Source organism: Vanessa cardui, chromosome 19, assembly GCF_905220365.1.
Source record: "Vanessa cardui chromosome 19, ilVanCard2.1, whole genome shotgun sequence".
NCBI lineage: Eukaryota > Metazoa > Arthropoda > Insecta > Lepidoptera > Nymphalidae > Vanessa > Vanessa cardui.
In genome coordinates this window covers 4,471,848-4,495,185 of record NC_061141.1, presented here as the reverse complement: position 1 = coordinate 4,495,185, position 23,338 = coordinate 4,471,848, and the positions used below count along the sequence as shown (strand labels likewise).

Here is a 23,338-nt window from a genome sequence, read left to right as displayed (position 1 = left end):
ACACAACCTATAGATAGCGCACGAGTTGAATGCAGAGCTCAGGAATTCGATAGTGCTGTGACCTAATTATAATTGATGACCAAAATACTCATTATATTGTGAGTAATTAATATCGATAATTTTACTAGGTTAGCATAATGAAAAAAAGGCAAAATAATACTGATCATACATTTTTATTAATTATTTCATAAAACGAAATAAAAAAAATACAAAAATGTATTTATTATTATTATCATCAGATTCACACATGGTTGAATCGGTGTCACTATCCTCACCGTCGCTGACTTCAATTATAAATCGATCAATAGTATCTTCAATCAATCCATCTCTTTGCCAATAATTTTCTTATTACTTCAACAATAATAATGCGGTAACACGGCAAGCGTACGTATAGCTGTCAAGGATGGAACAACACTACACTGCGGGCGAGCGAGGAGGGGCGTGCGGACAGCGGGGGAGGTGCTCCCGCTCTTTACCTCACGCCCCGACTGCATTCAACTCGTGCGCTATCTATACCTTATGGGTTGTCCATTAATCACGTGATCTTTTTTTAGCATTTTTTAATTTTTTAACCCCCCCACTCCCCCATTGGTGATACGTAGTGAGGTTAAAGACCACCACCCCTCCCCCTTCTCAACATCACGTGTATTTTTAGTACCTACAACGAATCTTAAAATTTTCTGAATATTATCTTAATTTAAATACAGGTATAAACTATAATCTTATTTTATTCTGATATTAAGGACATTATTTGTTTAAAAATCGCGCATTAGACGAAAAAATAAATACACGAGATATCTTACTACACACCTTGTGTTATTTTCGTGATTTTTATCAAACCCCCCTTTCAAGACTCACGTGATTAATGGACAACCCCTTACCTATTGCAATCGAGTTATTGTACCTACATTGAATATATTATTTAATCATATGTAAACAATATTTTTGTTATAAATAAATTATTAATGTAAATAATTTATTATATTAACTTAATTTAATTGGAGCAGTGGCGAAGAATAATATAATCAAGCAAAAATTATTATAATTGCAAAAAGCATTATTACAATTGCATTACATTGGAAGAACTACTCTTCTCAAGAAAAATCATACCACCTGATTCATAGACATCAAGCGTTATTTTACCCTGTTGGCAAAATTTTATTCGCATGGTATAAATAATTTACAATTCTGTAAAGGCTATTTTTATTATTTGTTTTATTTACTCAGGACAGCTGCAGATTTCGTCCTACAAGATATAGTAACAAAGCTGGGCGAAACCTCTTGCTCAACAATCTGCGCTGAATGCCTCACTTCGTTAGCGGAAAGCTGCGGTTTGGAACATATAATCAACGAAAGTTTAACGTTCGCAATGGACTCGCAAAAGAACCCTAAAGTCCAGGCTGAGTTGTTTAACTGGATGTCAATTGCCATTAAGGAGTTTGGCTTTACGTAAGTGCTCTAATTCCTTCATTACCACATTCATAATAAGTGCACATATAAATTTTAATAGTCCTATATAATTTTGTTTCGTATTTTCTTCTTTATAATGCATTTGTTACTCAGCTGCATCTCTTAAAGCTTAGTATATAATGAAAAATGCATTTTTTAACTCGAAATGCATTATAAAAAACTAGTAGTTGTCCACGGTTTCGCTCACGTTTTATGGTGTTGGTTATGTGTACTAGGCAAAAAAATGTGGCCTATGACTTTTCTTGAAGTTCAAGTTTGCTTCATACCAAATTTCATCAAATTCAGTTCAGCGGTTTGGCCGTGAAAGACCAACAGTCAGACTAAGTTACTTACACATTTGTAATATTAATATAGATTCTAAATGTTGTGTAATATTTTAGTAACTTTCTTTAGTTCTGTAAACATTTGCATACAACACTTCTTTAATGATTTTTTATTTCAGGATGAATATCAAATCAATTGTTGTTCACTCGAAGAAGGCTCTGTCAGCTACAAACCCGAATGTCCGGACGGCAACGATTAACTTCTTGGGTGTCCTTTCACTTTACGTCGGCCCATCGCTAATAAACAATTTCGACAGCGAAAAACCTGCGACGAAGCAATTAATAAGTTTGGAAATCGATAAATACGCAAACAGTACACCTCCGACTCCAACCAGGCAAATGGGCAGAGTTAGCAAGGTAATTGGATAATTTTGAAAGAGAGTAAGAAAGAAATGTTTATTAGGACACAATACATAATAAAAAGAATAAAATGTATAAAAAAAGCAAAAACAACAAAAATAAAAAAACATATTAACTACTGACTAACTTAATCTACAAAACAAAACAATGATGGAGTTAATATGTCCTACAAATGTACCATTCAGCTTCTAAGTTGGATTCCAAGGACCCAACGCTGATTTTTCAATGGTACCCTGTGTGGTTGTGACTTGTGTGTGTGGCTTCGACATTTATTATTAGTTACTCCACTATAACTATCTATTTTAAAATAAAACTAGCTATAACGGATTTGAATCGCGTATATTAATTATTTTTAACATCCTGACTTGAGCTGTAAAGTGCTCGAAACGTCGGGATGTTAAAAATAATTATTATACGCGATTCAAATTCGTTATAGCTAGTTTTATTTCCATGTGTAATCGCGAAGATTTAAGACAACATTATATCTATTTTAAATTAATATATAAAATAATATTATTAAATTTCAGTCAGCAAGCAAAGCCTCAGTGGGTGATGAAATTGAAGACGCGTTTGATGAAGGCGCGGAGGACGAGCCAGTCGCCGTAGACGACAACCGACCCAGGACCGACATCGCACCACTTATCACCGATTCTCTGGTCGCAGAGATCAACGACAAGAACTGGAAGGTAAATAGAATCAATTTATTAGTAAAGTAAAAAGTAAAGTAACAGCCTATACATTTCCCACTGCTGAGATAAGGCCTCCTCTTCCATTCAGGAGAGAGTTTGGAATATATTCCACCACGCTGTTCCAATGCGGGTTGGTGGAATGCACATGTGGCAGAATTTCGATGAAATTAGACACATGCAGGTTCCTTCACCGCCGAGCACGAGATGAATTATAAACACAAATTAAGCACATATATATATAGCGATGCAAACCCAGGCAGGTTTGAACCCGCAATCATCGGTTAAGATGCACGCGTTCTAACCGCTGGGCCATCTCAGCTCTCAATTTATTAGGCACTTGTAAAACTTTAAATTTTCATGGGTACGCCACTCTGAGGTCCCGGGTTCGATTCCCGGCCGAGTCGATGTAGATTACCATTAGTTTTCTATGTTGTCTTGGGTCTGGGTGTTTGTGGTACCGTCGTTACTTCTGTTTTCCATAACACAAGTGCTTCAGCTACTTACATTGGGATCAGAGTAATGTATGTGATGTTGTCTCATATTTATTATTTATTTATTTATTAAATGACCATATCTTTTCCAACTAAGATGTTGTCTCCCATGTGGTTATAGTTATGCTGACTCATTATTTCGTCAGATCAACTATACAGAGTGTTGCTGTATGGTGGTGTAACATGTGGTGATGGTACTTATCTAATTATGTAATTCAGATGACTATTTAACTTTTTAAATTTATTAAATGTACATTAATTAATGAAAGCAAAAATAAAAATATGGTAATTTCAGAATTCATTTGTGTAAAATTAAACAACAACAACACAACAACAACAACAACAGCCTGTAAATTCCCACTGCTGGGCTAAAGGGAGAGGAGGCTCCCTTTGAGGAGAAGGTTTGGAACATATTCCACCACGCTGTTCCAATGCGGGTTGGTGGAATACACATGTGGCATAATTTCTATGAAATTTGTCACATGCAGGTTTCCTCACGATGTTTTCTTTCACCGCTGTGCACGAGATGAATTATAAAGACAAATTAAGTACATGAAACAGTGGTGCTTGCTTGGATTTGAACCTGTAATCATCGGTTAAGATGCACGCGTTCTAACCACTGGGCCATCTCGACTCTCTTCGAAATTAGACAAACAAGTCCAAAATGTATCTTGTGTTATTTCAGGTTCGCAACGAAGCACTGGATAAGGTGAAGGCAATAATAACTAACTCGTCTCCGATCAAGTCGACGCTCGGTGAGCTGCCGGCCGCGCTCGTCGCGCGACTTCTTGATTCGAATTCGAAACTAGCTCAAAGTGCACTGCAGATATGTGAACTGCTAGCTACGTCGATGGGATCGAAGTGCAAGCAGCATGTGAGGACCTTCTTCCCAGCATTTTTTCAAGGTAAGATTTTATTTATAAAGTTCGACACAAATTAGATGTAGCATCGGAAAATGCAATAGAATGAAAATAAAACCGATTACTGCCGATTTACACAACCAATAGAAATAGCTCCCTATCGCGCCATTCGATGCTATTCGTCGCTATAGACTCTCGCGTCAGTGAAAGCAACTGCATGTAAATCGAGTTGTCAAATTGACGAATATATTAGGTCATATGATATTACAAGTTATTACGTTTGTGCAAAGATCATATTCGCATGAGAAATAAATATTGATAATCTGGGATAGCGTACTCAATTCGGATGTGATCGGTTTTACGAATTTTGCCGATGCTACATCTAATTTGTGTCGTACTATACCCGTATAAAGATCACTTAAAAGTTATTTAAAACCCGAGTTAAATTGCATTACCTATCAATAAATTAAACCTCCTCTAATTCTTTCACTACTAGCGGCTAAGTATGCTCACACCTATCTGTTGTATTGCCTATTGTATTTTGTATGTATGTATATTTACTTTTAAATTGTTAATGCACTAGCCCACTATGTTTTCTCTTGTAAGTCTCTTTCAGTAGGGTTGCCTGGAAGAGATCACTACTTAGTGATAAGGCCGCCCTTTGCATACTTTTGTAGTGATTTTGATTTTAAGGTTTTATTTTCTTGTATTTTGTCTATTTTCTGTATGCAATAAAGCTGTTTATTATTATTAAAATTGACTAAGATTTTCAAATATATTTTTTTTATCAAAATATACATTGCTCTGCTAAGTTTAATAAATCAGAAGATGTCGTAGCAGACACAAATCACTGGTAACCGAAGTGCGCGTTCAAAAATTTGACGTTTATGTAATGGTCGCTGCGTGGTGTCCCGCGATGAAAACGGTCAATCACAACGGCCCGCGGTTTGTCCTACGATGAAAACGGCCAATCACAGCGGCCCGCGGTTTGTCCTGCGATGAAAACGGCCAATCACAGCGGCCCGCGGTTTGTCCTGCGATGAAAACGGCCAATCACAGCGGCTCGCGGTTTGTCCTGCGATGAAAACGGCCAATCACAGCGGCCCGCGGTTTGTCCTGCGATGAAAACGGCCAATCACAGCGGCTCGCGGTTTGTCCTGCGATGAAAACGGCCAATCACAGCGGCCCGCGGTTTGTCCTGCGATGAAAACGGCCAATCACAGCGGCCCGCGGTTGCGTTCCGTTACTCCTCTAGAGAAGATAATTTTGACGTTCCTTTGACAGCGTTCGGCGACAGCAAGCAGTGGATCCGCGCGGGCGCCGTGTCGTGCGTGGAGGCGTGGTGCCGCGCGGCTGGCGCCCACGCGGCACTGGAGGGCGAGATGGTGGTCGACGCACTGCGCGCCGGCTCGCCCGTGCTGCGCGCGCAGCTGCTGCAGTGGCTGGCCGACAAGCTGCCCAGCGGTAGGCGAGCGATCGCATGACGAAATTACTACACAGTTACTACTATTTCAACCATCAGTCATATTCGTATAGTACGACACAACTTAGATGTAGCATCGGCAAATTCAATAAAACCGATTACTGCTGATTTATACAACCAATAGAAGTAGCTGCTTATCGCGCCATTCGACGTTATTCGTCGCTATTCGTCACTATAAGCAAGAAAGCAAGTGCATGTAAATCAACGTGGCAAATTTACGAATTTAAATAAAACTAGTTATAACGGATTTTAATCGCGTATATTAATTATTTTGGACATCCCGACGTTTCGAGCACTTTACAGCGTTCGTGGTCACGGGTAGACTAAGGTGGCATTTGCCTATTTGAAGAACAGAACTAAAGAAAAAACAATAATATCAAATAAATAAAATTTGATTGTCAAGGGTTGGTACAATATATTGCGTGCTGATCAATGACCCAGTATACTTTTAGCGAGTGGTGCCTAAACTGGCATAAACCATTTCATATTATGTGCAGGAGAGAATGAAGAAGAAACCCGCACATGTTCTTGTTAATAGAAGAGGAATAGATAATAGAAAAAAATAATAAATGAATCTATATAATATATGAATAATGTACCTTTCAATTTTTGGTCATCAATAATACGTTGATTCTTTGCATTGTTGTTTGGTAGCAATGGTGTACAATCTTCATCCTCTTTTTTGCCGCGATTCGAAGCGGACGATGGTTTGACAACCTGTGTAAATAACTACCGTTATTCTTCACTGTAACAACTCACAACCATTTTAAGCATAGTCTACCTGTGACCACGAACGCTGTAAAGTGCTCGAAACGTCGGGATGTCCAAAATAATTAATATACGCGATTAAAATCCGTTATAACTAGTTTTATTTAAATGTGTAATAATCGCGAAAACTTTAGACAACATCAAATTTACGAATATATTAGGTCGTATGATATTAATTATTTGCATGCTTACACATAGTACCCACCCTATTGATAAGTTGGGAAAAGGGCTTGCTTTTGATGCCGGTGGATGTCCCGCAGTGCCGCCCAAGTCGTTCCCGCGCGAGGAGCTATCGTCGTGCGTGCCGCTGCTGTTTTCGTGCGTGGAGGACCGCGCCGCCGACGTGCGCAAGGCGGCGGCCGACTGCGTGCTGCCCTTCATGCTGCACCTCGGCTACGAGGCCATGCACAAGCAGCTCGACAAGCTGAAGGTGAGACGCCCGAATACATATAGTACGACACAACTTAGATGTAGCATCGGCAAAATTCGTAAAACCGATAACATCCGAATTGAGTACGCTATCCCAGATTATCAATATTTATTTCTCATGCGAATATGATCTTTGCACAAACGTAATAACTTGTAATATCATATGACCTAATTTGACGCGTCGATTAACATGCACTTGCTTTCTCTGACGCGTGAATCTATAGCGACGAATAGCGTCGAATGGCGCGATAGGGAGCTATTTCTATTGGTTGTGTAAATCGGCAGTAATCGGTTTTATTTTCATTCCATTGCATTTTCCGATGCTACATCTAATTTGTGTCGTACTATACGTATAGTGGGACACAAATTAGATGCATTTAAATCGACGCGTCAAATTGATAAATATATATTGGGTCATATGATATTACAAGTTATTACGTTTGTGCAAAGATCATATAATTAATAGAATTAAATATTGATAATTTGGGATAGCGTACTTAATTCGGATGTGATCGGTTTTACGAATTTTGCCGATGCGACATCTAAGTTGTGTCGTACTATACATCGTTTCATGGCGGGAAATGAACTGTCAACCCCGCGTCGGCGGCAAAATGGCCGCGATACGAAATAATGACATTGCAATGTGGATCCTTAAATTTGCTTATTACTATATCTAGTTTTCCTATTTCCTTTTCAATTTAATATAGTGGAACATTGAGCCTGAATAGGTTTTAAATGTTAATCCCCAAAAAGAAGGCGTCTTATTCCTACCAGTCGGTCATTTAGGCATTACTTTGGCTTGTTTCTTTAATTATAAAATTTACCAGGGATCTATATAACAATCAACGTTAATAATTAAATAATCACTTCATGAAGAGATATTCAAATAAATAATATTAATAAATTATCCATTTTCTCCATAGCCTGGCTCCAAATCCGTGGTACAAGCAGCCCTAGATAAAGCCCGACCGAATCTGCCCGTACAACCGTTACCCACGAAAAGCAAGAAGGAAGAACCTAAAGCTGTCAAGTCAGCGGGCGCTCTTAAAAAAGAAGCTGAGAAAAAAAGTGGACCAGCCACCAAATCTAAGGTTCAAAATGTTACATCTATAACTATGACTCACAAGAACATCTTTTAAGTTACATATTATATAACAAAAAAGTGGTCTAATTCTATCGGGTGCGCTACGCATTTATAAATACTAAGTATTAACTTAACAAATACAAGAATTATTTAGTATTTTTAAATAATAAAAATGATCTTTTATGTTATATAATATTTTGATCGGTAAATAGATTTCATATAATAAACGTTACAACATATTTATGCTTAAAATGTTTGTGAGTTGTTACAGTAATAAATAACTGAAGTTATTTACACAGGTTGTCAAACCATCGTCCGCTTCGAATCGCGGCAAAAAAGAGGATGAGGACTGTACACCATTGCTACCAAACAACAATGCAAAGAATCAACGTATTATTGATGACCAAAAATTGAAAGGTACAATTTATATTATATAGATACATTAATTTTTTTTCTATTATCTATTCCTCTTGTATTAGGAAGAATATGTGCGGGTTTCTTCTTCATTCTCTCCTACACATAATATGAAATGATTTATAGCCAATTTAGGCACCACTCGCTAAAAGTATACTAGGTCATCGATCAATGCAATATGTAGTATCAACCCTTGACAATCAAATTTTATTTATTTGATATTATTGTTTTTTTGTTTAGTTCTCAAATGGAACTTTACGACACCGCGTGAAGAATTCTTTGAACTGCTTAAAGAACAAATGAATAGTGCCGGTCTTAACAAGCAACTTGTGGCCAACATGTTTCACAGTGATTTTAGGTAAGAATTATAAAAATTGCTCAACTTATCTATTAGTAATAATATCTACGAAAATTAAGTAAACCAATTTTACATACATCCATTTATATGTTCAAAAAGTAAAAGTTGATTTTTTTATTTCTAGTACATATTTAAATTATAAAATATCATATTAAAAAATCCATATTTAAATAGCGCGCAAAAACGCTACTTAGACAATATGGCGCTGCAATGGGGTCGGTGACGTCACTTTCTTGTATTTTAATCTGTGGTACATATAGTAGAAAAGCAAAGTTAACAAGAAAGTGACTTCATCATAAGCCCGGCCAATCAGGAGCGTTTTGTGTCATGTAACAAACGTTTGAAAAAATGCATTTTTATTGATGGATTTTTGAATAAATTAAGTATTATTTTCAACTTTAGTTAGTAAATAACCATTTTTAAACTCATAATATACACTGATTACAATAATTCACAATTTATTTTTCGCATTGTCAAATAGCCTTTTACACATTCGAAATTTAACAAATGATCATTTAAGTTATAAATGTCTTATATATTTTATTTATTTTAGGTATCACTTGAAAGCTATTGAGGCCCTATCAGAAGATTTACATGATAATGGCTCTGCTCTTGTAGCTAATCTGGACTTAGTGCTGAAATGGCTAACCCTGAGATTCTTTGATACAAACCCATCTGTAATCCTCAAGGGACTGGAGTATTTGACCATGGTGTTCCAACATCTAACTGAATGTGATTATACAATGGCAGAGTATGAGGCCAACTGTTTCATACCATATTTGGTTTTGAAGGTAAATATTTATTTTATTATGGAGTTCCATTACATGTACTACTTTTTAGCGTATTACTATTACCAGTGTTAGGTTTGAGATCTACAGATTATATTATTTCTAAATAAATGGTCTACGGAATATTACGTTCAGTGGTATATCGATGAATATCTTATAAATTAAGATATAATATTCATCAAGAACTGTGTTTTGTGCATAATATAGTAGAGATGTAATCAATCCGCTTTTATATAAGACGGTATAAAACTCAATAAGTAACTTTTAGTTTAGTTACATTGCTACTGTTGACTATAATTCGAGTCTAATTCTTCTTTACTACATTGGATTATAGTGTAGCTCTCTAGTGCGACTAATATCGTTTATTATTCATTTTTATAATTTCAGGTTGGCGATCCAAAAGATACAGTACGCAATGGTGTCAAAGCTCTATTTAAACAGATCTGCGTGGTATACTCTGTTACAAAGCTGTTTGGGTACCTGATGGAGGGATTGAAATCGAAAAACGCACGACAAAGAACTGGTAAAATATATTGTGTAATAAATATTATTTTATGTAAAAGTGTTTCCCAGTAATGTAAGGCGTGATGGTTTCGTTTTTACTTAATTTTTTTGGGAAGTGGAGACCGTATCACAAGATAGCATAAATCTTTTGAATAAAAGTAAAGTAAATTAACAGCCTCTAAATTCCCCAATGCTGGGCTAAGACCTCCTCAGGTTGATGGAATGCACATGTGGCAGAATTTATATGAAATAAGACACACGCAGGTTTCCTCACGAAGTTTTCGTTCACCGCTGAGCACGACATGAATTATAAGCACAATTAAGCACATATATATATATATATATATAGTGATGCTTGCCTACGTTTGAACCCGAAGTCATCGGTTAAGATGCACGCGTTCTCACCACTGGGCCATCTCAGCTCGATCTTTTGAATGTAGAATATCAAAAGTCAGTATGCAATGGCATGGCTATACAATTGGCCAATGTGTAATGTATTTGATTTAATTTTGATTTTACTTTAATTTAATTTGTATATTTATTCTGAATTAATTAAATAATATAAACAATTTTTAAATTTGCACTGTAACTGTAACTATTAATACTTATAAAATAAATATACATTCTCAATAAATGTTATGTACACTTGTAATTGACGTATAGTAAGACACAAATTAGATGTAGCATCGGAAAATGCAATGGAATGAAAATAAAACCGATTACTGCCGATTTACACAACCAATAGAAATAGCTCCCTATCGCGCCATTCGACGCTATTCGTCGCTATAGATTCACACGTCAGAGAAAGCAAGTGCGTGTACATTGACGCGTCAAATTGACGAACATATTAGGTCATATGATATTAAAAGTTATTATGTTTGTGCAAAGATCATATTCGCGTGAGAAATAATTATTGATAATTTGGGATAGCGTATTTAATTCGGTTGTGATCGGTTTTACGAAATTTGCCGATGCGACATCTAAGTTGTGTCGTACTATACATATCAAACTTTAATATAACCTATAAATTTTAATATAAGTGTTTGTAATATGTATGTTGTAAGTGTGCTTAAATAAATAAAAAAAAGTAAAGTAAAGTAACAGCCTGTAAATTCCCACTGCTGGGCTAAAGGCCTCCTCTCCCTTTAAGGAGAAGGTTTGGAATATATTCCACCACGCTGTTCCAATGCAAGTTGGTGGAATACACATGTGGCAGAATTTGTATGAAATTTGTCACATGCAGGTTTCCTCACTTAGTTTTCCTTCGCCGCTGAGCACGAGATGAATTATAAAGACGAATTAAGCACATGAATCAGCGGTGCTTGCCTGGGTTCGAACCCGCAATCATCGGTTAAGATGCACGCGTTCTAACCACTGGGCCATCTCTCTCAGCTCGATCTTTTGAAAGTAGAACATTAAAAGATAGTATACAATGGTAATACTTCTATAGTAATCGGATGTGTGTGTATTCGTTGCAGAGTGCCTGGAGTGCATCAACCACCTGCTGGAGACGTACGGCTCGTCGGCGCTGGCGGGCGGCGCGGCGCTGCGCGAGCTGGCGCGCCACATCGGCGACCGCGACAACGCCGTGCGCTCCGCGGCGCTCAACTGCGTCGCCACCGCGTACTTCCTCGACGGCGAGCGCGTCTACAAGATGATCGGCCAGGTTCGTTGACCTTTTGGGACTATTTTGTCCACATTCTTAGCGGCCCAAGAAGCAACGTCTTAAGCACCACTCGCGAGCCGCACGCGCCGATCGGACAATCCTTTGTCTACGCAACTCGAAAAACAACGCGTCAGTTCGCCGACGGCTTTCATACGCTTGACCCGCTCGCGCTCGCTAATAACTTTGCTAAGCAAACCTAGACTTTATTCCTATAAGCTTAAGACTGCTCTCATAATTTCATACTTATTTTCTTCTCATCTTTATAATTTCATCTGCTTTCCTATCTGTGCTTGTGTTCCTAATTCTTGTGCTTGTGTATTAATGTAATATGAAACTATGTGTGCCTTCTGACTTTATATGTGGACTTGTAATATAGACATTACACAAGTATAGTAAGACACAAATTAGATGTAACATCGGAAAATGCAATGGAATGACAATAAAACCGATTACTGCCGATTTACAAGACCAATAGAAATAGCTCCCTATCGCGCCATTCGACGCTATTCGTCGCTATAGATTCACGCGTCAGAGAAAGAAAGTGCGTGTAAATCGTCGTGTCAAATTGACGAATAAATTCGGTAATATGATATTACAAGTTATTACGTTTGTACAAAGATCATATTCGCATGAGAAATAAATATTGATAATTTGGGATAGCGTACTCAATTCGGATGTGATCGGTTTTTACGAATTTTGCCGATGCGACATTTAAGTTGTGTCGTACTATATGTGCTATACGGCTACCATCCATTGAATCTTTAAAATCATTGAATCGACGTCATTCACCGTCCGCGCTTAGGCGCGTGACGGGTTTCTGAGTACACACTGTCCTCCCCCCAGACGTCGACGGCGTCCTAAGCCGAGGTCCGGCCTCACAGGAGGCACCCTTAGGACGCGCGTACTCTGAGCCCTTCAGTGGGCTCTCATCATCCGGCAGAGTCTTCTGTGACTTGCCACCCCGCCCGGTGACGCTGTAGAGGCCACTCTGGCCAACAGTAACTGACCATTCGAAAAAAAAAATCCATTGAATCGATTCAAAAACGCTTCATTGTGAAGTTTACTTGAATAAAATTGATTTGATTTGAATTGAGGCTGAAGTTGTTACGTCTTTTTTTCTTTCTCTCTGCCATTGTCCCAAACTATTTTGCCCCCCATTATCTTCTTTTCGTCATTTAATCGTTTACATCTCTGATACCTCTGTTCATACGCTCTATCTATATATTTTTAAGTCATCCTCCATTCATCTATGCTCATTCTCAACACTTTGTTGCACATGTCTCATCTCTGCACCTGACTGACTCAAATATTTCCCAAATTTTCCTATATTGATTATAAATTAAGAACAAGATCAAGTCCTATACCTCTGTCTAAGCATGCTCATCTCTGCTACATGTCATTTCTTTTCATCCTACCTTACGGCTCAACATTCCGAACCCATAAAGGATAATTTTTTTTAAATTACCAATTTGTTTCTCAGATATCGGACAAAGATTTGTCTTTGCTAGAGGAGCGTATCAAGCGCGCGAGCAAGAGCCGAAGTGCGGAAGAGCGCAGGTCGATGGTAGTTCCGCTGTCCGCTGATGGAAGACCCATACAACTTGTACCTGAGGTAAGAAGCACAACTTTTGTATATTAAATAGATATCTATCAATCAGTTGTCAAAGACAAAAGGTTTAGGTTTACCAATTCATTGGTCACATTTATTTACATTTATTGTTCACCTATAAAATATTGAATATTATTGTAAATTCGTATTAAAATAAATCGAAACAGTATTACAATTTAGTTTGTATGTAATATTCAATAAATTAAATATTTAAGTGTTATTTACATTATGATATCATTACACTAGAGACAACATAAGTGCTTGTGGATATAAATTATAAAATGTACTGATAATTTTTGATAACAGATAAATGCTAATAATTTTATTTATCATTCGACAATCTATAACAACAGAGATTATGCAATATGGTAAAACACATTATATTTTATTTTAAACATTAATTAATATGTGAAACTTTGTTTAGACATATTGTTTTAAAGTTATTGATATAACAGTTTTAATCAGTAAATATTAGGTTGTGTGGTTTTGGTATAGAACTGTCCTATTTTAAATGAAGTGTTTGAAGTGTTTTTTACACTTAGGGTCCCCAGCAAAAACCACGAATCAAAACCAGCCAACCAACAAGACCATTCCCAACTATGATCTGCATTAGTCTGGTTTTAGAAGTTGACCTAACCCGATTGGTTGCATCGTTGACACATTACCGTTTTCAAATTAAAAGTATAAGTGTAAATGATGATAAAAATAACTATTATAATTGGAAATATTTATTTAGCAGGAGGAACAAGACATCGCAGAAGATCAAGCACCTCCAACGGAATATGAGGAGGAGGAAATTGATGAACCACCTCCACCGCCACAGCCGTAAGTGATATTGTTGCTATTAACTTTTTAAACATTGGTCTGTCAAATTTATTAACATAAGAATTAACAACATTAGATGCTTAAATATATTTATACAAATATTAACTAAATCTAGTTACTGTATAAATCTTGACCGCGTGGAATGGTGGCGAGAATGCTAGCAGCATTTTCCCGTTGAATCGCAATACCGATCCTCTGGGCAAAAAACGAACCAGCCCTCCTGTCACCAGTGGAGGCAATGAGGCGAGGTGTTACACTTTTGATGAAGCTTTTTGCACCACTACTCCAAGGGCCAAGCGTTTCGACAGCAAATTATATTACCATGTATTTCGAAAATCATTAAAATTAATTACTTAGTTATTTCATTATAGTCACTCTTGTTACTGATAACAAACACACAATGAAGCATATCATTGCTTTAAAGAGGAGTATGTATATTTTTTGACAACGCAAGCCAAGATAATTGATTAACACATTGACATTAAACAATAACAATACCACTTGTGTTATTTAAAATAAAATAAAAGCAATAATTTTATTTTAAATGTACACATAAACAACTAAGTTTTTAAATTGTTGTTTTTGTCTTTTATAGAGTCGTGCCAGAACCCAGAGTAATCACTGGTCCGTTTGGATTAGATCCGGAGCTCATAGCGAAATTAGATGCAGCTGTACCCATATTACGTAAACCTGATCTACCTGAACTGGACCTCAAGTTTTTGGATGAACCTGTGCCAGCGTCTACTGTCAGAAATGTAACTGCACCTGTTAGACCCAGGTAATATTTGGAACCTTGTTGTTATCATATCATCACTTGCCAAACAGTAATTCTGTTCCGTCTGAAGTATAAATAAGAATTGCGATAAACCTTTTGAATTAACTGACCATATAAGGAGTTGTTTACTTATTTAAATTTATTAAATGTAAATGTATATGAACAGATTTAAATTTTAAATTGAGTTGTCTTTTACTATCGTTCTTTAAATGAAAATAATATGGAACAGATAACTATATAGTATACTTTGTTCGCGTTAAGAATGCAGTGAGTTGTCATTGTTTACCGGCTTTATTCCGCCCCCTGACCAATCAAATCTTTTTTAACAGCAGGGTGAAGGTGTATGCATATTTGTGTTAAAATTCCAACAAATTATATTTGTTTCAAAGACTTAGTATAATGAATTTAAAAAATACACATTAAAATAAAAAATAGAATCGGGGTGTTTAATCAACAAAATTCTTAACACTATATACAATCGTTTGCGAATTTTCCCATCGCGATGTAGAAATTTACATATTTTGACATAACGTCATCTAGTAGCTATAGGTTACATTAATTATTACGTGTACAGCTTGAATAAATTAAATATGAATATATAAATAAACAAAATTTAAATTATAAAAATAAAAATATCAGTTAATAATTAATTAAATGTGAACTTGACTTTGTATTTTGAAAAGATTTGATTGGTCAAAGGGGGCGGAGTCAAGCCGGTAAACAATGACAACTCACTGCATTCTTAACGCGAACAGACTATAGTGAAACTTGTTGATTTATATAAGGTATATTTATGTCATGATGCTTGTTCGCAGTATGGTGACGATGTCCCCCCCGCGCCACGTGTCCCCGCACTCGCTGTCGGCGCCGTCCGCGCACAAACCCTCCGTCGACGACTCGCAGCTCGCTGACACCATACACTCCATCTCTAGCCCTGACCTCAATGTAAGATAAATTGCTTAAAAATTGTGTTAAAATGTTATTTCAATATAAATGAGAAAAAGTAATCTAGGATTTAAGTATGATAAACAATGTTTCTAGTTATTATTCTTAAAGGTTCATCGATTACGAATAAAAAGATTTCTATAAGTATTAAATAAACAAGTAATTGATAGTCATTATGGAATACAAAATATCACTTATCGCCTAAGTGTCAAGTTCGCACATGATAAAGGAAATATCATAAACTCAAACTCAAATATCTTTATTCAATATAGAAGCATTACACTTTCTTATTGATGGTCAATTGAAACACTACCACCGGTTCGGAAAGAAAATACCCTGACCTGAGAAGAACCGGCGAAAGAAACTCAGCGGGTTTTTTTATTTTTTATTTGTCTCATATATTATTTAAACAATTTAATACGAGATGAAATAGCCAGGAGGCGATCGTTTCATTCCCAAGGTGTGCTATCGATCATAAACTCATTAATTGTATAGTAACCAAAATAATTTAATAATTTCAAGGTACCCACGAAACATATACTGAGTGGACTTTTCGATTGTGTTTTTTCGCTGTTTTAAAATGATTTATATTCATAAAACAATTTAAATTAAGAATCTCTAAAATATATGGCTTATGTTCCAGGCGGCTATCCGGGCATTGTCGCTCATCTCGGGCGCGCTGGTGTCGGGGCGCGGCGCGGCGCTGGGCGCGCACGAGGCTCGCCTGGTGTCGGCCGTGGCGGCGCAATTGCGGCGCCTGCGCACCACCCCTGCGCCTGCGCACCAAACGCTACCCGCCTACAAGTACCTCGCGGGAGCGCTAACCACCGTCAGTTGACATTTCACACACACATTACCCTTGTCTTTAAGACACTTGGACTGATTCTAATTAAATTAATTAAAGTAAAAAAAGTAAAGTAACAGCCTGTAAATTCCCACTGCTGGGCTAAAGGCCTCCTCTCCCTTTGAGGAGAAGGTTTGGAACATATTCCACCACGCTGTTCCAATGCGGGTTGGTGGAATACACATGTGGCAGAATTTCTATGAAATTTGTCACATGCAGGTTTCCTCACGATGTTTTCCTTCACCGCTGAGTATGAGATGAATTATAAAGACAAGTAAATAAATTATTTAAATAAAACTAATTATAACGGATGAATCGCGTATATTAATTATTTTTAAACATCCCGACGTTTCGGGCACTTTGCAGTGTTCGTGGTCACGGCTAGACTAAGATGACATTTGTCTATTTGAAGAACAAAGGAAATATTATTAACAACTACCGCCAACGATTTCTCAATGGCGGTAGTTGTTAATAATATTTCATCCGTTATAATTAGTTTTATTTAAATGTGTAATAATCGTGAAAATTTAAGACAAATTAATTATTGTTACACAGTTCTATGAAACGGCTGGCTGCGGTAGACAAGTGGGCGAAAGTGCATTGCGTTCGTTACTTGGTGAACTATTACTCGTACTGGGAGCCGCACCGACCACTCCTCAACCGGCAGCAGACGCGGAGCGACTCGTGCGCATACTGAACAATGTGTGTGTACGCGTGTTAGAGCATTCCCCGCGCACGGCATTGTTATGGTAAGTTATCTTCATAACTCTTCCAATCCATATATTTTCTTAAAGTAAAGTAACAGCCTGTAAATTTCCCACTGCTGAGATAAGGCTTCCTCTTCAATTCAGGAGAGAGTTTGGAACATATTCCACCACGCTGTTCCAATGCGGGTTGGTGGAATGGACATGTGGCAAAATTTCGATGAAATTAGACACATCCAGGTTTCCTCACGGTGTTTTCCTTTACCGCCGAGCACGAGATGAATTATAAACACAAAAGCACAAAGCACATATATATATATAGCGGTGCAAACCCAGACAGGTTTGAACCCGCAATCATCGGTTAAGATGCACGCGTTCTAACCACTGGGTCATCTCAGCTCACTATTACATATATTTTCTTGTAGTCTATCAATGATTTAAGCCGTCATAAGATCATTTGTGTCAATATTTTTATTAGTATAAATACACTTAACAATATTTCCACTTCAACAGTGCAATAGTATCTCTCCTTCACGACTCCATAGTCGAATCGGATCCAGCCTACCCTCGCTACCAGGATCTGTTACTTAAATGCTTCTGGAAGACATTGAAAATGATTTCAACATGGGACGTCAATTCTATAGACTATGATGCAGTACTGTACAAGATACATCTATTTTATAAGGCCTATCCTAATAGCTACTGGAAGAAAAATCCAGAAATAAGTGACACACCTTATAGGTAAGCTATTTATACTGTGAGATCCATCTTGTAGAATGTAAATGTGAAGTAAATGTGTTTTTTAAAAAATAAAGAAATTGCTTGCATATTATTAATTGTTTTATAGATGATGTTTTTAGAGTTACAGGCACATTTTTTTTTATTAATTATCATTAAAATTATTGAATTCAATAATATAGATTTAAACGAGAAAGAAATAAATAAAAAAAATTGAGTTGTAGCCCTTGCATTAAGCACTATAGCACTGTTTTTAGGGTAAAAAGATATTGGTTACCATATTATAATATCTAAAGTATTTTATTAAGATTTGTTTGATTTTATTTTTACAGAACTGTCAAAACACTAGTCCACACATTAGTCAAGATGAAAGGAGCATCCATCACAAACCATTTAACACAAATACCCGACGTTAACGAATCCGATCTCTATCCTTATTTACATAAAGTTCTCAAGGTATTCTATTTATAAAATATTTTTATAATTATCAACATAATTATAAGTTATCTGTAAGCTGAATGATTGTGTTGATGAAAGCAACAAATTAGTGAATTTTATTGGAATAATTTATCATTTCTTTTTGCATACATCAGAGCCAAACTACAGAAAAAAAAAATGTATTTAGTTTTGAAAAAATATTCATTGATTTTATCACTAGATGTTATTATTAATTTAAATATTTATATCTTCATATTATACTAACAACAACAACAACAACAACAGCCTGTAAATTCCCACTGCTGGGCTAAAGGCCTCCTCTCCCTTTGAGGAGAAGGTTTTTGGAACATATTCCACCACGCTGTTCCACTGCGTGTTGGTGGAATACACATGTGGCAGAATTTCAATGAAATTTATCACATGCAGGTTTCCTCACGATGTTTTCCTTCACCGCTGAGCACGAGATGAATTATAAAGACAAATAAAGCACATGAATCAGCGGTGCTTGCCTGGTTTTGAACCCGCAATCATCGGTTAAGATGCACGCGTTCTAACCACTGGGCCATCTCGACTCTATATTATACTAACCATTACTATTATTTTTAGCAATTGAAACTAGACGAACGTAAAGACAACCCATCGGACAACATGAACGGCGGGCCCCACGTGGTGGGCAGCGTGAATGCGGCGCTGTCGGCCGGCCGCCTGCCGCGCGCCGTGCACGAGGAACTGGCGCTGATCCTCAAGCGCATCGGCTCCAAGGAGCACAATCGCGATGCGCTTGCGCAGCTCTATGACCTGCGGGTATACATGACCTATACATGCTCTCATATGACATCTGCTTCAAATAATTCTGACTAAAACTAAAGATGCTGTATACATGCTCTCATATGCCAAATCAAATAATTCAAATAATTCTCACTAAAACTAAAGATGCTGTATACTGGTGTTATTCTATATTTTTTAAAGTAATATCGCTTTTATGAAATTTATTGACTTGAATCCTACTACTATTATAAAGGCGAAAGTTTGTATGTATGGATGTTTGTTACTCTTTCACGTTAAAACTACTGAATGGATTTGAATGAAACTTTACCACAATATAGCTTATACGTCAGAATAACACATAGGCTACAATTTTTGAGGTTTCTAATGTGAGGTCGTAAAAATTACTTTGTACGAGAAATAATGACTTATTTACGAAGCGATTTTAAGCGATTACTAGACTAGACGGGACGAACCTGAAGTCCACGCGAACGAAGTCGCGGGCAAAAGCTAGTCTTAAGTAAATAAAAATGAGACAACATCACATACATTACTCTGATCCCAATGTAAGTAGCTAAAGCACTTGTGTTATGGAAAATCAGAAGTAACGAAGGTACCACAAACACCCAAACCCGAGACAACACAGAAAACTAATTATAATCTACATCCACTCGGCCGGGAATCGAACCCGGGACCTCGGAGTGGCGTACCCATGAAAACCGGTGTACACACCACTCGACCACGGAGGTCGTCAAAATCTTATAGTTGGTTTGCAATCCTCGAATTTATTTATAGAAACGAGAAAATAAGAATGCAAAAATTTTAAAGCATAACATACCGTCCGCTGTTTTAATATATCAGCTGTGTGCATCAATCTTTACCTCTAGTAGAAGTTAACGTTACTGTAATATTTCAGGAGCGTCACCCTGAAGTGGATATTTGGACATTTATGCAAGGCTCGTCGTTCTATTTCCGCAACTACGTAGAGCGAGGACTAAAGGAAGTGGCGGAACAACGCAAAATGGCGTCCATGCCCATGTATAAAAGCGACTACAAAGCAGAAAATATTGGTAAATTGATCACTGTTAAAACATCAAATCTTAATCAAAGTTTGATCATACATTTTAATAAATTAATCTCAGCATCCTCAATGATATACGAATTTGTATCACAGTTATATTAACCAAGTAGTGTTTTATGGTGCAATTGAAATTGTACGACATAATATAGTGTCATATGTCGTTTGTATTTTAAATGTGTTGTTGTATTAATTAATTATAACTGTAAATTAGAAGCTACAATCATAGATATGAAACAATTAAAAATAATGTATCCTTTTGTTTCAGATATTAGCAATGAAAATGATGAAAAATCACATGTTATATTCTTAGAGAAGCTAAGGGCATTACAGGTATGTTTGTTATTATAAAATAAGGTTTTTATCAAATAACTAATTCAAATATCAGCGTATATTTGATACGTACATTAAAATTATTAATTTTTTGTCCCAAAAATACTTTAGGTATATATATTATTTTTACGATTAATATGTTTTTTGTTATTTTTTTCACCAGGCTAAAGCCGGCTTAAAAACCGAATCTAACCCGTCATCACAGCCGCGAACACCCATCAGCGACAATAGGGCGCTCGCTGAATCTATCAACGAAAACACACTGCCTCGCGCACACAGCATCGACCCACAGCTTGAGGTAACTTGTTTAATTTGACAAATATATGACGAAGATTTTATCCAAATTACTTAAAAAAATCTAGATTAGTATATCATTTGACTTCCAAAGTTCCAATAGCAACTTCGATATTCAAACTTCATAAAGATTTTTAATGAATCCATACTAAAAATCATGTTAATTCTAGTTCAAAGGAATTTATTTTTCATTACTCTTGATATAATTGAAACTATTTAATTTTTTCCAGCTTCACACGACACAAGCAATTTCTCAGAAAAACGAGGCCGCCGTGGACGCCTTACGCCTTAAACTGCAACAGATCAAAAGCTCGTCCAAGAGATAGACCCACTCGCTTTTCCCTTCGGAAAGCAACTCCATCGCCCTCATTCGATCATGACGTGCGGTCCACGATATAATACTAAACTTTATTACCATTATATAAAGCGTGAACCTCGCGCTCCTTTAACCTTGTGATAAGAATTCGATGTTGGAAGGATCCCCCAATTCATTTCAACGCTTTTCACCATTCATTTAGTTCCTAGAATTGTTTGTTCTAGTAAGTCTAGTACTAGTGAATCACTGTGTTAATGTTTTGTGAGATTAAAGCGTCCTTGGTCCCTTGTTTTGTACATGTAACATGACAATAGGTAAACAGTATCGTTTAAGCAGGGTATACAATGAAATTTTTGTGACTTAGCGAGGGACCGTCATGTAATGGGAATGTTTAGGTTTCATGAGAATATGACTGTCTTGCCATTTGAAGAATGAGTGTATACTACGTAACGTATTACTATTTGACACGGAGTTTTAAATAGAATGCACGGTGTGGCAATTGTTTGTTGTAAAATTAAACTGTCCCAATAGCTATAGAATCATACTGTTAAAAGTTTGCATACTTTTGTTGCCAGGCTTAAAAATACGTTCCCATTTTAAGATAGACGCTGTATAAATAAAGTACTTCATTCAGCCAGTGATCTTATTAAATATAACAAGATAAATATTTTAATATTGTGTATCCTAGAAAACTACACTACGATTCTAGAGGAAAAAAAACCTAAATAAATATAAATAGTCCAGTAGTGAAATCAATTTTTCTCATTGTATGTAATCAATGTAGTCTTCATTGTAATTGAAAACTACGATTGATATATAATCACATTTTGTTGTATTTCGTTTAGTATGTAAATGTTTGTGTACATGTATTTCTAAAGATAGCAATTGAAAGTCGGAACGCCTAAATGTTAAAGTTAAATAAATGTGCAGTCTTTAGAAATGTTTGTAATTATTGATTATGTAATTTGTATTGGTTTGTTTTAATGAGTTTAAAGACTGTTCTCGGGTTGAGTCTTGCGAGGAATACTCAGTGTTATATTGTGTTTGAAGCTGTTTGCAATCATCCAGTAGGTTTGTAGAAAACTTTTATAGCTGCGATGAGGCCGTTAACTTTATATCATTATTTAAACCCCATCTTAACCCCACGCTAACTTACTAAATTATATAAACATTCCCACAGTATTGGTATATGTACAAATTTTATTCAATTTTACATTTTTTTTGGATTTTTGTTGACATTGACATTTTTGTTCTTAATATTTATTTTCTCTCCATGCTCATCTACATTGAATTTGCGCGACATATTTTTACATAAAGAATGAAGTGTATCTTGAAATTTGAGTAAATTGCCTTCGTACTCTGAAGTTTACCTATGTTGGTAATTAAATAATAAAATATATAATAATGACATATATTTTCTCATTTAGTTAAATTATTAAATTCTTAAGCTAAGTAGTTACATTATGAATAATTTAAATCTGGTTTTTACGTCTCTTGGTATGAAAATTCAATGTAAATGGGTATAATGTAATAATTATGACTGATTTTATATCATATTCGTCCATAATTTAAACTATTGCTACTTGTGTTGTACACGCTCGTCTCTTTCGTTTGCATAATTTGTAACTTACGCAGATGTTTCCGTTAATTCTACGCCTGTTATATTGATATTGTTAAAATGACGAAGTTTCGGAAATGTTAAATTGGTAAAACTATTAAAAACCTTGAAAAGAAAAGAACTGTAAATTATCTTTTTAAAATTGTTGCTTTTTTCGATTTGTTACATGAGAAATAATAATTGGTTATACATTTGTTTAAACGAAGGTCTGATTTTATTAACTGTCATTGTCTCGATATATTTTATTGTTAACAATTATTATTACGAATATCCTCTAGTATTGCTTTATATGAAACGACTTATAACTTGAGCATTTATTTATTTTAAAAATAATGTATTAAATCATGATGTAATATTGATAAATAAAGT

General features: G+C 36.1%; 1 protein-coding gene and 1 long non-coding RNA gene across 2 annotated transcripts in view; one reads left to right on the top strand and one right to left on the bottom strand.

The window, feature by feature from the left end:
- Positions 1 to 23,099, top strand: part of LOC124538063 (protein mini spindles) — a 35,728-nt gene extending 12,629 nt beyond the window's left edge. The window contains exons 13-38 of the mRNA XM_047115072.1: positions 1,228 to 1,449; positions 1,913 to 2,150; positions 2,681 to 2,839; positions 4,019 to 4,238; positions 5,478 to 5,657; positions 6,705 to 6,874; positions 7,797 to 7,964; positions 8,257 to 8,374; positions 8,612 to 8,729; positions 9,283 to 9,520; positions 9,905 to 10,040; positions 11,500 to 11,687; positions 13,168 to 13,299; positions 14,036 to 14,121; positions 14,365 to 14,369; positions 14,719 to 14,899; positions 15,712 to 15,841; positions 16,485 to 16,670; positions 17,241 to 17,434; positions 17,903 to 18,130; positions 18,460 to 18,583; positions 19,172 to 19,369; positions 20,247 to 20,400; positions 20,677 to 20,741; positions 20,905 to 21,039; positions 21,266 to 23,099. Coding sequence (XP_046971028.1) covers positions 1,228 to 1,449; positions 1,913 to 2,150; positions 2,681 to 2,839; positions 4,019 to 4,238; positions 5,478 to 5,657; positions 6,705 to 6,874; positions 7,797 to 7,964; positions 8,257 to 8,374; positions 8,612 to 8,729; positions 9,283 to 9,520; positions 9,905 to 10,040; positions 11,500 to 11,687; positions 13,168 to 13,299; positions 14,036 to 14,121; positions 14,365 to 14,369; positions 14,719 to 14,899; positions 15,712 to 15,841; positions 16,485 to 16,670; positions 17,241 to 17,434; positions 17,903 to 18,130; positions 18,460 to 18,583; positions 19,172 to 19,369; positions 20,247 to 20,400; positions 20,677 to 20,741; positions 20,905 to 21,039; positions 21,266 to 21,361 — 4,069 coding nt within the window. The 3' untranslated portion in view covers positions 21,362 to 23,099. The remainder of the gene's footprint in view (positions 1 to 1,227; positions 1,450 to 1,912; positions 2,151 to 2,680; positions 2,840 to 4,018; positions 4,239 to 5,477; positions 5,658 to 6,704; positions 6,875 to 7,796; positions 7,965 to 8,256; positions 8,375 to 8,611; positions 8,730 to 9,282; positions 9,521 to 9,904; positions 10,041 to 11,499; positions 11,688 to 13,167; positions 13,300 to 14,035; positions 14,122 to 14,364; positions 14,370 to 14,718; positions 14,900 to 15,711; positions 15,842 to 16,484; positions 16,671 to 17,240; positions 17,435 to 17,902; positions 18,131 to 18,459; positions 18,584 to 19,171; positions 19,370 to 20,246; positions 20,401 to 20,676; positions 20,742 to 20,904; positions 21,040 to 21,265) is intronic.
- On the bottom strand, positions 6 to 19,923 carry LOC124538064. The gene is made up of 2 exons (XR_006966960.1): positions 19,880 to 19,923; positions 6 to 516 (listed from the first exon to the last, which is right to left on the bottom strand). It is a non-coding gene; the product is annotated as an uncharacterized LOC124538064 (long non-coding RNA).
- Positions 23,100 to 23,338: the final 239 nt, after the last annotated feature.